General features: G+C 36.5%; 2 protein-coding genes across 3 annotated transcripts; both read right to left on the bottom strand.

The window, feature by feature from the left end:
* On the bottom strand, nt 1,355-8,582 carry LOC105164676 (K(+) efflux antiporter 6). 2 transcript variants are annotated; one of them, XR_848047.2, is made up of 21 exons: nt 8,024-8,582; nt 7,627-7,670; nt 7,130-7,188; nt 6,939-7,017; nt 6,685-6,746; nt 6,529-6,604; nt 6,368-6,442; nt 5,648-5,719; nt 5,463-5,546; nt 5,129-5,197; nt 4,960-5,037; nt 4,581-4,669; nt 4,100-4,196; nt 3,901-3,954; nt 3,523-3,618; nt 3,207-3,395; nt 3,049-3,126; nt 2,849-2,893; nt 2,212-2,301; nt 1,723-2,086; nt 1,355-1,563 (listed from the first exon to the last, which is right to left on the bottom strand). XR_848047.2 is itself a non-coding variant. In XM_011083389.2 (20 exons), exons 1-20 carry the CDS (start codon nt 8,256-8,258, stop codon nt 2,006-2,008), a joined length of 1,752 nt encoding a protein of 583 aa, XP_011081691.1. In that variant the 5' UTR covers nt 8,259-8,582; the 3' UTR covers nt 1,355-2,005. The 2 variants fall into 2 exon arrangements, 1 of the variants encoding a protein (XP_011081691.1); XM_011083389.2 differs by having other exon boundaries at nt 1,355-2,086.
* Nucleotides 9,085-13,618, bottom strand: LOC105164674 (histone deacetylase 2). The gene is made up of 13 exons (XM_011083387.2): nt 13,291-13,618; nt 13,068-13,123; nt 12,318-12,435; nt 12,005-12,067; nt 11,701-11,769; nt 11,466-11,632; nt 11,285-11,349; nt 11,120-11,166; nt 10,851-10,895; nt 10,706-10,756; nt 10,403-10,489; nt 9,728-9,815; nt 9,085-9,631 (listed from the first exon to the last, which is right to left on the bottom strand). The coding sequence occupies exons 1-13, from the start codon at nt 13,570-13,572 to the stop codon at nt 9,525-9,527; spliced, it is 1,245 nt and encodes a 414-aa protein (XP_011081689.1). The 5' UTR covers nt 13,573-13,618; the 3' UTR covers nt 9,085-9,524.

Here is a 15,107-nt window from a genome sequence, read left to right as displayed (position 1 = left end):
CTATCATCACTGAAATATCTCACCCCCACCCCCTCCATCACTAAAATTAACTAACCATTTTTGACGTTTAGTGTTGAGTTGAGTTGGGTGCTCAACAATCCTCCTCCTACTCCTTCATCAACCCTTGCATGCATGCGTCATCCCTATATTCCCATGCACTGCATATTCTCATTGCAACTCACCCCCAACCCCCTATCTCGTCATCATCATTAATTCAACTTATAATAAAACAAAATTGGTTAGTTGGTTGTTGCATATGGTGGCTGTTTGTTAGTTAGCGAACCCCCATTCCCATCCCCACCTATTTGCATTTTACAATAACATAGTGGTGCAAGTTGAGCAAAGCAAATATTGTGGGAAGTGGACGAAAATTCCCTTGGGTGGCTGGCGGTGCCCCTGCCTGGGCTATTAAATCTTATGCCTCTGCGGGTGTAAATTTATTATTGCATGCCAAAGGTCAAAGGGGGCCACCCCCTGTTGCCTTCAATTAATTTATCCAAACAAATGATTATTATGACTGCCTGTACCATACCTGTTCTTGTAATCTTCATCTCTACTCTACGTACAAGTAACATAAAAGGGCGACTTCCCAAGTTGCAAATGCTTGTCTGTGTTGTAACCGGAAGAGAGAGAAAGAAAGAGAAAGATAAGGAATAAGAAAATGAGTGTGTTAGGGACGTGCGGTGTTGTTTATGCACCTCAAAACCATAAACAGAAAACAGGCCTCTTGTTTTTTGGTGGACCCATAGCACCAATGTGTCCATGGAGGGGCTATTGTACTTCATGGGCCCAAACCATAAACAATATAGGGCCCCGCCTATATTCAGAGCCCCTATTTATTTATTTCTTTATTTTTATTCTTTTTACACACACACACACCCACCTAAATTTGAACTCAAGATACCGTAGGAAATTTTGAGCCTAGAGCCGGGCTGTCCTCTTAAGTATGAAAGTACACTCACATTAATCCGATCAAAAGGGTTGTTGACCATCATCAACAATGAGGACCGAGCGGAGTATCCAACTGATCACTCATATTGAATAGAATATGATATGTGAGATTCCCAGGTTGAGTTTTAATGTCAAACTATGATTTAAATTTGTAAAGCTGAGTTATTATGTGCCCCTTCAGTCGTCAGATCCAACATGCTGTGTCGTATCCAACAATTTAAAACACTAAGCAAGAATTATCTCTTCTGTGGAGGAGAATGTATAAAAAGATACCTCCTAATCAATCCTCAATATACCATAATATAAAATCTGCCATTCTAGATAACCAAAGCAAAAGTACCTGCTTCAGCCAAAAAAGAAAATGTATAAAACAGGTTTTTCCTAACGCTCTATGTACCATCTATGCGCTCAATGTAATCATACTTGCGGTTGTTGTATTATTTATCCTCACCAAGTCGCAGTAGTACAAATGCAAGACCTAACAACTTTCAAAAACAAGATGGAAAAGAATATCCACAGCAGAAAGTTCCTCCTTCAACTTCATTGTAAGCCCAAGCATTTTGTACAGCATATGTCCGTTTGAGTTAAATGCAGATGATACATATCAAAGCTCTACAAGTTGAAATAAAAAAGCAAGAAGAATAAGAAGACGAAGAAGAACCAAAGGCCACAGAAAAGAAAGAATACACGTCCGAATTACATGGAATAAGCTGAAAATTACTTCACACTGAAACAAGGGAACAGAATGGAAACCAGAGTGCGTAGCATTACCTTGTCCAATGTGATGCCTTTGAATTGTTAGCGGCTCTAGCTGTCAGACTACGTCCTTGAGAGACTTTGGTGTTTTTGAGGCTTATGACGCTTAGTCTTTCACTATTTTGGTTAGAGATGTATAGGAGATCTTGCATACAGAGACTTGCTGTTAGGGAACAAAGAAGAACTCATTGACCAATCCCACTGTCCTCCAGTTGTTTAGGACATCGGATGGTGGAGTAGGGAGCTTTTGTCCAAGGTAATATGTGGAACCATTACAATTCAATAAGTTTGTCATCCGTCATGTAAAGAGATCCTTAGATATTAGAGCAATTCTCTGTTTAGCACTGTCCGAGCGGATATTATCTCCTTTATATCCAAGCTGGAGGCGAAAATCATTTTGAACAAACAATTCAGGAAATGAAGAGGTTTGAATGCGACCAAAAGTGCTTGAGATTGTTTCATTTCAATATTCTATAAAAAGATCTTGAAAAAAGCAATTATTACCTCATTCTGACTGTCAGGTGCAAACCAGCGTAACAACACACCAAGGTGCATAACTGCTGGTATTAACTTGAAAAGCAATGGAGTAGTCACCTGCAGAAGTACAGTTGTCAATGGTCCACTTTAGAATATGAAAGGAGCAATCGCCCTCGACCTACAGTTCTAATGTCTTGCATGGATTTTCATGATAAGCAAACCGTTCAAACAATCCTTATTAATATCCCACTAGTTATCAATTAAATTAACAGAAAGTTACCCAGTACCGTCCAACTCAACTGCAGATATTGGGGGAGTTGGGGGGTGGGTGGGTAATGGGGGGCACACGAAGTTACATAATAAAAACTGGCAAGTAGACAGACTTTTATCTCCTCTTGGAAAAATAAAAGCAAGGATCTCATTCACTATGAATGATCACCAAAATACAACTAGCAGCCGAACATTTTCACATCTAATCATTTCTATTTTCATCCATCTCTAAGATTGGATACCAAGAAGAAACCTGAGATTTGAGGTTGTGTATTTAACAATTAAGTGAAGATTGTAAGTGGAACCTCCAAACTTATGCTATCATCAACATAAAAGCATGGATGAAAAATTATTACATAATGAACCAAATAAAGCAAGATAGAAGATTTCGTACCAGACTGAGTGCTGTTGTTCCAAGAAGCAGCAAGTACACTTTACCCTGAAAAGCAAATTATTTTCTCAAAAAATTAGGATATCTCATTATGCTCATTACAGAGTTTACAACATAGGTTTAACTACTCCGTCCCCAATATAAAAACAGCCCCAAGTGAGAGTTGTAAGATTATTTCCCTAAGCTATAACAAAAGCATTTACCTCAACAAGATGAAGATTTGAGGCACGACTAAGCAGCACAAAAGCAAATTCCCCTATTTGTGCCAGAGACATCCCTACCTACATAGTTCAAGGACCAGGGTCATGTTGTTGACAAATAAGACAAATCCATTGACCATATAACCAAGGTAGCATCTTACAAGAAGTGAAGTCTTGTTGTTGTAGCCAAATCCCTTGACAACTGCAGAAATTACTAATGTTTTAACGATGACCACCAATATAACTGAAGCAAGCAAGATATCTACATGATTCCACAGAAAATGAACATGGATCAGCATCCCAATGCTTGCCAGGAAAAGAGCTGCAAACATGTTGCGAATGGGTTCAACCTGTGCCAATAACAAGCCTCCAATCAGATGTAGCCAAGAATTGCGAAAATGGTAATTCCGACGACATGCATGCAAATATGTTGTAAATCTGTTCCAACTATCGAATAACTGTTACAAATGATCTTACTTGTTCCAGTGTATGCTGGGCAAGATCAGTCGTCGCTATCATCACTCCAGCAGCAAATGAACCCAATTCCAAACTAAGACCAAGCTTGTCACTACACTGAACCACAAGACAGTAGATATTGGTCCAGTCAATTTATTGGCCCATTTAAGTGATCAGAAGTTATGTAACAAATTAACAACCAGAGACAAGATGTGCAAGCTATTTTCCTGTAAATGTTTCTTTTTTGGCACGGTTGTGCGGGGATATCAACGGCAAAACACAAGAAGTCCAAGTGAAAATAATCATCTCCACAATGTAGTGAGTATAAATATAATTATAGATGCATATTGGGACCTTGAAGAAGTTCAAAGAGATCTAAAGAATGGAAAGGAAACAAACCCAAGCTACGAGTAGGCAAAATGCAACTGACGCCAACTGATAAAGTTCATTGGTCTGCAAAAGGAGATCAATATCACAGTAAGTTTAAACAATTGAAACAGCTTGCTCAAGCTTGTCGTACGCGGAATCTCTTTGTAAATGACACACACCTTGATTAAGAAAAACACACACACATGACAACAAAAGCTTCCAGCTTTACCTGTGATGACAAACTTATCATAAGTTTCAGGAACCAAGGCACACAGGTCCGTGACAGTATCGATAAAACTGCCAAGAAAGCAATCAACACCACCAACCTGGCTGATGGATTAATCAGTATAATGTTTAACAGGTCAAGGATTTAATGATCTTGAAGGTAAAAATAATTGCAGTTTCAACTTGTCCAATGCAAGGAAAAGCTAAAGAGAAGAAGAAAGAAAAGAAGAATGTCTATCTTCAAAGTGCTACAAAGTGTTCTAATTCAATTCACACGTCTAGCCAGCACATTACTAAATGTATGCAATAGGTAACAGGAATTAATCACAAGTTAGAATCTTGAAGCACTAAGTTTTTACAAAATTTCCTTAAAAATCTTTTTTTTTGTATTACTCACAAACATGCTAAATATTCTTAAGAAAAGAGCAATATTTCAGCCATTCAAGAAACACATGTCTGTGAGGACAGGAAAAGATCGTTCTTACGATTTAGTCATGGATATCACACCCTGCATAACACCCGAAGTTCCACCAAGGACTGGAAGCAGAGCAAACAGTAACCCCACAGCACAGTCCTAAAAATAAGATTTATAACATTTTAGAAAAGCGTCAACATTCAAGCCAAGGTATGCTCATATTCAAACAAATCCAGGGCATATAAAACTGAACAAAACAGTACATGTTTCAGTCAAAGCCTTCAACTGCTGTGCCGTATATAGAAAAATGAAATTCTTTAGTTAAGATAAAAATAAAATGAAAAATGCCACAGAAAGGTGATTTATTAGAACTTGAGAAAGATTTGTCCTCTGCGGGAGTATGGTAATTAAACAATCCCACGTTAAAAGAAAATCAACAGTCGAGATACCTGTAAAATCAGAGTGCCGATAGTCACTTGGCCATGAAGAGCACTAGTACTATTTTTCTCCATCAAAAACTTATACACCTGCATTCAAAAAGTCATTAACAAGGGAAAACTTTTTAGGAATATACTGGCAACAATTGCTGAAGCAAAGTGATTAATGTGCCGAGCTTACCACTGCTGTAGATGACATTGACAGGAATGCACCAACAAATACCCCCTCAGAAGCTCTACCACCACATAACTGCAAACAATGAAGTGTAAATCACAGGCTTCAAATTCCAGCACATAAAAAAAAAAAAAGGGAAAAATTGGCTCCCAATATAACAAATAAAGTAGGTCACCAAAAATAACTAAGCCACAGGAAGATAGCTTTCTGTCAGAGTGACTGTAAATGAAGCAGGCTTTCTAAATCTTTTGCATTTAAGAAAAAACTATTGTTCCCATTACACACACACACACACACACATATATATATATAGTAACTAAAACACAAGTGATGGTCGCACCGAGGCTATAATTCCACACAGGCACATGAAGAGGAGTATTTGGACTAGCCCTCCAAGAACAGCAACTGCACGAACAACTCGCAGCTGTAATACATGATCACATAATTAGCCTACAGCAATAGTTGTACCTTAAAAAAAGAGGACAGTAATCCATCATCCAAAAGCAACACATAGCAACAGCTAACCTTGGTCGTGGAGAACTCCAGGCCCAGAGCAAAAAGCAGGAAAATAACACCAAATTGGGCTACTGTTTCGACCTATATGCACCAGTTACATTAGGATGAAGAAACTTTTACTCTTCTAAAAATCACTGCATCACATAGTAAAATTCACATTTGAGTGTCTATATTCAAGCATAACCAAAAACTAGAACAAAAAAACATTCTATATAATTAGAGAATGGAGCAGTCATGAAATATATATAGACCAGTTAAATGATTTCTTGCTTAATTATCCAGGGCAGAGTCACTCATATATAATATAAAAAATAACTTATCTTGGCTTCTCATAGCGTTAATAGAGATTGCAATATTCCCAAAAAAAAATCACAACTGTGCTCAAGCATACTCTTCTCGGTTCAACTCGCTAAACAATACTTGTAAAAATCAATTTAAAGTTAGATGGCAATGACCAATAGCATTGTTCCATTCTATACTGAGTCGAACAAAACAGAAAACTTCCTAATAACCACATCTTCCCTCCATGGAAATCAAGCCACAGCATTCATCTTTCCATAGAGAGGTATATAATGTCCGCTATCATAAAAAAAGCCTCCTGCATACTTGTAGCAAATTCGATTTGTGAGTGAAATCAACACCATCATCATCCTAAAGCGCAAGAAAAAAGATGTCTAAAATACAAACTAGCACATTTAGCTTCAATGATAACTTTCTATAGTTACATACCTGCACCATTTCACTGATAACATTAAAACCTCCAGGTCCAACGATTGATCCCGCTAATAAGTATCCAGTAAGAACCTGCAGGGCATTTCTGAGAATCAGAAGATAAAGTAGTTGAAAGAAATATGCTTAAACACTCAGAAAACAGAGGTCGAAGATCAGACCGGTTGTCCAGCACAAGCAAAAGCAATTCCACCGCCAGTTGCAGACACAATGACAACAACCAGATCTGATATGAGCCTGAAAAATCACCATGGCAGGTAATATAGAACCAGCAAGCATGGTATAGAATAGAGGCCATTATTTCAAAATGGTCGTACCTCAAGTCTAACTGCAGCACTGGGTACTTAGATTTGAAATTTGATATGATAAACACATTGTCCTGGACATGTAATAAAACTTTCAATTGTTTATGCACACAGATTCTCTAAATATAATTTCCAATTGCATAACTCAACTTATTTATTTCTCTGTTCCCTTTTACCTTTTTGTTTCAAAGATAAGAATGTTGCTAGAAAAGCATTAAAGAAAACATTTTGACAACGGAAGCAAATAAAGGAGCGAATTATACTACCTTTCTGTCAATCAATGTTGGGGTCTCTTCAGCTCCATTGTCATTATCTAGATTGAAAACTTGATGAAGTTTAAAGGATCTGCAATTATGAGGAAAGCAAAATAAAGCAGATAAATAGAGAGGAAACTAAATAAATTAGCAAGTGAAGATGTTAGTGACAAAAATCTGTAAGTGAATGGTCGAATGCTTACTTTTCCTCTTTGGTTTCATTTTTCTTTGTCTTGACTCTAGCTACTGTTTCCAATACAGCCTGATTGTTGTAAACAAAATAAGCCAGAAATACAGCAAAAAGTTCCCCATACATTTGCATAGGAGAACCTAGCATCATGCAACTCAAGCTTTCTGATAAATAACAGTAGACTGGCTAAGTCAATTCAGATAGAGATGTCAGTTTCCATACCATATCTGGACATGAGAATACACCATTATCTAATTTTCCTGGAACAGATAGAGTAGAACTGTTTTGTACTCATTATTATATTTACTATCTTAAAAGAAAAGATTGATTTCCAATTGTTTTCAAATTCACAACACATTTTGCAAAAGGCATAGAGTCCTGAGAACAATGGACAATGGTAATAGACCGCAATTGCAGTCAGTATCCCCTCTTAAACATGGTAAGAAGGGTATACAAAGAATTGCAGAAACAACAATATCAAAAAAGTTAAGAAGGTTAAATGCCACAAACCTGCTGCTCAGCCACACTATTGTTGAAGCTACCAGCATCATTTGCTGCCAAATTAAATAAAGTCTTATTTAGAGGTGATCTACTGGCAATCCAACTTCTCTTAGTCATACAGAAACTCCAATAAATAATTAGATTCTTCCATGTAAAACAATAAATTCAAGATGCGCCCCCAGATTTCTCATAAGGCGTAATAAGCCGCTCAATTCGGAACCCTAATCTATAAAGTCTAAGCACACAGTAAGAAAATCACATAAGAAAAAGAATGGAGAACTAAACCAAACAAACCTCAATGCAAACCCTAATTAAACATCAACAAAGGTAACATAAAACCATATCCAAGAAATGAAAGTTAAGCAAGACAAGTAAAAACGGCCAAAAAATAGAGATCTAAGCAAACCTTGATTCTGATCTTCATTCTCCGTGAACTCCTTCTCAAGCGCGCGATCGATCATATCAGCAAATGTGTCCTCCTTGGGCGTAGTCTTATTACCAGTGGACTCGATGCCGGTTGCATTGGCGGCGTAAACTGCACCTTCTTCAATCAACTTCGAATCTTCGGACGCGACCAACGACGCTGTAGTGGCGACCAGAGCCACGAAGACCAGAATGGCGGTGGCTAATGATCTACTCATTTGGCAATAGCGCGCCGGCGGCGCACGTCGGGCAGGCCCCCGCGCGCTCAAGGGACAGATAATTCGGCGCGGCGTGTGTCGGTTTGTCCGGTTGTCTTGTCCCTGTGCACAGGATGTACCGCAGGTATAAATGATAGTACCTGCACAAGCTTTGTGTAGAGACAGAGTTCAGTGAGAGTTGGGAGAGCGTACAAAATCGTAATTAATCTGTCTCTTGTATATATAATGTTTGATTTGAAGTGCAATGGATTAATGCAGTGGTTAATGAAGTACAATAGATTAGAGGTGAGGTGTATAAAGGGGATGTTTTTATGGGTAACACTAACACGTGAGCTTTTCTTTCTTTTTTCTTCCAAAGAGTTATGATATTATGAATATGACTGAACCCTCCAAAAAATCACTAATAATCGGATACCAAGTATGTGTGACACGTCTATATCGATTTTAAAATAAAATATTTAAATAAACTGTATTCTTTGTTTTTGTAGAATAAAAATATACCTAAAAATGTTATAAGATAATGTGATAATATAAATATTTTGATTTATGAAAAAATATTAACAAACAATGATACTATATGTTGTTGGAGAAATTAAAAAAAAAATGCATGTGAAAAAAGAAAAAGATAACTTCCAAAAGCAGTTATGAAAAATCATAATAAAAAGTTAAAGATAATTCATTAATTAAAAATTAACCAAAAAATAATATCTCTTAATAATAAGTTACAGATGATACCAGTTATGACATGATTCTTCAGTTAGTCTATCAATTGAATCCAAAAGTCTGCCAACAATATCACACTTGCGATGGACTCGAATAGAGAAAATAGACAAAACATGAAGATATGGTACAGATGATAAAACTCCAATAAATGTTCCACTTAATAATGTTGGAGATTGCATAAAACGACCCCTAAAATATGATTTAGTGGGTATCAGCTACCATTTTCGTCATTCATATGTACATACTAAATACGAATTTTTCAGCTTGATTTTATGAAACCAAGTAGAAAGTCATGGATCAGAACCTCAAGTCAGTCACTCTCATCAATACACGAGTATAGGATACTTCATATTCTTACGTACAAGTCACCATCCTCCAAGGGCCGCAAGCTTTGCTGCTTTAGTATGTAATATCCAGTGCCATACCATCCGAGCACGAAGTTACTCGCAGATTTTCTCTCTCTCTAATTGTTGTTAAGAGTGTACTATGACTAGACCTGACCGGCATTGCTTTTCAAGTTCTCCATGGAGTCTGAATAGATCTTCATGTGATTGTTATATCTTGTACACTCTCCATGCTTATCAAAGATTTCTTTGCCAAATTTGTGATCGAATCTGCTATTACTTTAGCACTGGACTTCATGTAACCACCTGAAACACAGAAGCAGGTCAGAGATGCCACTGACTGTATTCGACAGGAAAAAGTAAATAAAATCCATCATCAATTTCGGAAGAAGAAATCAAAACCTGATGTAAGCATGACAAGAGGAATATCCCTCTCGCGAGCAAACATGAAAACCTTTTCATCTCTCGCGGCAATTCCATTGGGACTGATCTGCAAGCATTTTTGCACATGTTACAGTTACAGCACTATGGACAAATGACATGTTCGTGACACGGCAGATAAAATTCCTCCAAAATGTCTCTACACTCCTTCTGCTCATGCTTTTTTTTTTTTAAATAAGAGAGTCCCGCTTCACACCATTACACAAGCAGAATACAGTCAAAGTTACTATACAAGACATCTGTTCTTTAACTAGATGCATATCGACAAGCAAAAGCATAAATGGATGAACACAAGAGAACTGAATGATAGCACAATGAGTGAACCAGTTACAACCCCCAAAACCAATAATCCAAAAGAAACTAGCAAAAGGTCAGTAATTTCTAGTTACATAATATTCTAAACACAATTAGAACTGATGATGGCTTAATAAAAGGCTTGCAGCTATTCATCTTCCATATTGTCCTCCCTTTATGGGAATGTTATCCTTTCGGTTCCTAAACCACCCTGTATATGATAATGACTTCAAACCCCAAGGTTATTGATGTGAAAAGTTAACCATAACTTGACCAAAGAAAGAGCAAGAGAAAAAACACAAGTCGAAAAATTTATAAGAATAGTACAGATCAACGGCTTACCTTCAACCTACCCAAAGGATCTCCATCCAGAACATCAGTTCCAGCATTGTAGATGATCAATTCAGGGTCAAATGCACCAGCAGCAACCTACAAGTTCAGTAGAAAATATGCAGTCTAATATCCCGATGGAAGATAGAAATTTCACGATTTAGAGCAATACAATAGGATCCAATTTCTTCAGGAAAAATAAATAAATAAATAACACAGACACATACAACATTTATCATCCAAGATCAATGTACTTAATGACTTATCCGAAATAACCAATCTGATAAGTAGAAAAGGTGGAAAGCAACCACATACCTTGAGTGCTCCATCAAGTCTTGATAAATATTCACTTGTTGTTGTTCCACTCTGTTACCATACAGTAATGAAAACACATAATAGTTCCAGTAAAGTAGGAAAAGAGGTACTTTATTTCACTCCAAATATACAATTTCATTCTTACTGCCACTTCAACTTTCTGATTGATGTATCTCCTGGCCTCATAATCCTTCACATTTAAAACCCAAAAAAAAAACAAAAGAGGTTAAGTTGATGGTGACATTTCAACCTCTGGTATATTTATCTATTTTACAAATCTGAATGGCATACTTTATACTAAACAAACAAATTGGTAAACTTGCTAAGATCTCTTTTCCATGGTCTCTTTTTCATGTTTGGACTTTCAAGGCAAAGACACAAGGATTGTGATGGGTAAAGCCTGAGATAACTTACAAATGGATATATATCTGGATTGTACATATCAAGAATGTAGACTCTTCCTGCACATGCACAAAAAAAGAAAAAAAAAAGTTTGCAAAGACACAAGTCCATATATAAAAGGCCACAGTGAAAACCAAAGCATTGGAGAGGTAAGTGAAGAAAGTCAGAATGCCGTACTGTCATCAGAAAAATCCTTTTCATGGCCATTTCCTTGGTGCGCATCTAGGTCTATTATCATCACCCTGTTTGTTGATTACAAGTAATGAGTGTAACAAATAAGTCAAGGGCTCATCTTGAAGAAGGATCAAAAAATTAGAACCTCCTATTATGTATTCTATGGTGAATTGCATTTTAATACCGTGAAATATTTAAACGGACAAAAGCAAAGTAAATGCAGAGAGTGATGTCAGCATAAGCACAAAATCCGCCGCCTTTTTCTGCTGAACAATGATGAAATCCACCACCGACATTGATAGCCCACCCCTGTTCTTTTGCAAGCTTAGCAGCCAAAATGGTTCCCCCAACCTGTGGTTAAGTGTAGCTTTAGCAAACTGGTTGCAAAGATTAATTAAAGGAGGGAAGGTGAGCATGACCTGTTTGCGGAATGGGTAAAGAACATGCTTATCCACCAGACAGTTTGGCAATACTGCTACAGGAGGAACCTAAATTTTGCAATCACCAACTTGTGAAGAAGTAAAAACTTAAATGGTAAAGAAGAAGTGTCTACTTTGAGGAAACAAAACTAATTTTCATCTCAAATCAACTAATTTATCAAACCATCTGCTCATAGACAATTATCAGTCAAATTAGAGAAAGAATGAGTTTCTGAATATCATTATGAAAATGTCTGAAGGTTCCTATCTAGAGAAAACCTCTGGTAACAGCATAAAACTCTACCTCAACTATTGTGGAGACAATGGAGCTGCTTTTAAGACTGTCCAAGTACGATTCTGAATGCACCTGTTATCAATATCACAAGATAAAAATCATGAGATCTGGCATATATAAGAACTACTGCTGCATGTATGAGAGGAATATGTTAAAATGTTGGAGAAATGGAGTAGTATGTTGACCAGTTCCTTGTTTTCCACTTATGCACACCCAAAAAAAGCTCTTCAACCTTAAAACAATAAAGTGTATTGTCACACGCATATCAACCAGGCCCATATGCCAAAAAAACACCAAGAATGCTTGAATAACGAACGGATACCACTAGGAGGTCTTCCTTTTTAGCCTCAAGAGGTTCAACTATGTGCTTTTTGTCCAGAAGACCCTCAGCAATTAGAAAGCGGCAGATGCGACCCCATTTAGAAGAATCAAAAGGATGCCTGAAATTTTCAACAATAACATGATTGAGAACAGTTACTTCTGCAACCACATGGTGGAAAACTTAGAACTGAATATCTTTTAACAAGAATGTGTCATTTCTTATTTTCATTTAAACAAGTTGTTTTAAGCACTTCAAACATCCTCAGGCATCAGCATTACTATTTTAAAAGATACATGGAATCAGACTATGCCAACAAGTGATAGAAACCATGTCGAAAAACAACATGAGGAACATCAATTTGTATATAACTGAGAGAAACCATAAGGTCCTTTGTAAAAGACGTATGTGCCTTAAGAATTATCAGAGGAAAATCCACTTTTGAGACATGGCAAATTGTCTTTCTTTTGCCCTGAAGCCATAGAAGTCTCGCCTTTGTCACATGATGAGTCTGACACTATTAAACGTATAAGATTTCGTCAAAATTAGAGAAAAAATAAATTCATCTGCGAGGTTTTTCAACTGACAGTTATTTAGAGTGTCAGACGTCAATTGCATCGCCATACTTTCACATAATCTCTACAGTAGCTACACAATGCATTTACACAAACACGAGAACTGAATTTCCTTATTTTGTCAGTCAGGAGTTAAATTAATCAAAAGTAAAAGTGCGGAACAAAGTAGATTACTCACATCTTTTCAATGCCGAGAAAGGCGATATCATACGACGATGAATAAATTAGTGGAACCTAAAAACAAAAATAATAAGATGAACTGAAGAAGAAACGAGATAAGTCAACTCAAAATTGGCCATTCCTCCACTCCAAGAAGCACCAAAAGACATACAATTAAAATTTCGCCCCATCCAATTGCAAAATAGCCAAAACTTTCGTCCTCAACAGATATTAGGTTTTACCTTAGAAGCATGCACATCGAAGTAGAGTTTGCTCGAGAGAATTCGATTGCGGCGTTCGGACTCAACCCCGCCGCTCTCGGATGTAGTGGCGTTGGAAGAGTCGCGGTTCGTTGAAGACGGAGTACCCATTGTGGTGCCGGAAAAGGCGTTATTGATTGACTGAAGGAGGTGCAGGAGGTGGAGGTTGGCGAAGGATTTGATCGGTGGGGAAGCAGCAGAATTGTTCTGGATGGGTGCCAGGAATTGCCACGTGGTGTATGTGCCATGGCGAGGCTGAGGCATAGTTGCCTTGTCTTTGAGTGTTGACTGGCTGACCGAATTGTGTGTGTTATTTTATAAATAAAAAATCAAAAACTGATATTTGTAATACATCTCATGAATAAAAATATACCTTGTTTCCGGTCGAGGTTTTTAGTCAGAGTTATTTAATTTTTTATTATATAAAAAAGAAAAATTATATTAATATAATTTTTTTAAATATATTAATAATATTATTAATATATTTAAAAAAATTATATTAATATAAATTTTCTTTTTTCATATAATAAAAAATTAAATAACTCTCTTTAGCCACTTAGAGTTGATTTAGCAATAATTTAATTATGATTTGACCATGATGTGGAATATGAATCTGAATGAATATTTCGAGTTGGATTAGTAATGATTAGCCCATACAGAAAACTTTTAGTTTAAACTTTTTGATACTTAAAATAGTATTAAGATCAAAGTTATAAGAGTTTTAGAGTGCAATTTGATAGGAATAGATGACATATCTTATAAAGTGTATCAACTTGTATTTACATAAGTCAATTCTACTGAATTATACAAAACCACGTGTTGTTTAAATAATTATCAAGCGAAATTAGAAATCTATAATTAATAATTCAGATAATCGGGTCAGATAAGTCGGGTGTGATCCAACATATTGAAAAAAACACGAACCCGATAACGTATTTATAATTTTTATTAAATCGTATGATTTTACGTAAATTGTTGATGTAACTTTAATTAATCGAATATAAAAATTACGTGAATCGTCGGGTTTGAATTATTAGTACGAATCAAACATAAAACACGCAAGTTGGAGATTATGATTTAAGGCGGTGGCTTCTACATCAACATTAATTTTAATTTGATTAGAAATGAGAATTATGAAGTTTATAATCATTTTGTGGGTTGAAACCAAATTACTATTTATTAGTATTGATGTGGTCAAGAATTTTCTGCTAAATGATGAAATTGGGATTTTTACCACGACGGGATTACGCATCAGGGGGAATACAATTTCCGTAAAGGGGTGCTCTTCTCAAGAGAGTGATGTCTAATCAATGAATAGTAATTTGAATTAAAAAATTAGTATTTTGGTATTTATAGTGGTATTGGCAATTATACGGTGTGATGGGTTGTATTTACTTATGGTGTGTCTCCTACATATCCAATTACTTTTTTGCCCTTACAATTTTATATGTATTTTTTACTAATGTATAGCATACAGCTCCCCCCCCCCACTCTCGGAAGGAATATGCACTTGCTGGTGTAATATTTTGTGCGAGAGTAAACACTAAAGAAAACTAAGTACAAATAATAAATAAGAGTGGGTGGGTGGTTGGGGGCTATTAATTGCCTCCTAGCCACATACTTACACTCTTTTTCCCTTGCATTTGCCCTCTTTCCATTTGCATCTCTACTTCCAAACTTCTCCACATGGCTAGCAAAGGTAACTTCCTTGGTTAAATTTTTGCTTCCCTTTTCATTTGGTGTACTTGCTTATTTCTTGCTTCTTTGATTGAGATGTGGAGTGGAGAAGGTGAATGTGA

The sequence above is a fragment of the Sesamum indicum genome, linkage group LG6 (assembly GCF_000512975.1).
Source record: "Sesamum indicum cultivar Zhongzhi No. 13 linkage group LG6, S_indicum_v1.0, whole genome shotgun sequence".
NCBI lineage: Eukaryota > Viridiplantae > Streptophyta > Magnoliopsida > Lamiales > Pedaliaceae > Sesamum > Sesamum indicum.
Note: the sequence above shows the minus strand (reverse complement) of the source record. Positions and strands in the feature narration are given on the sequence as shown.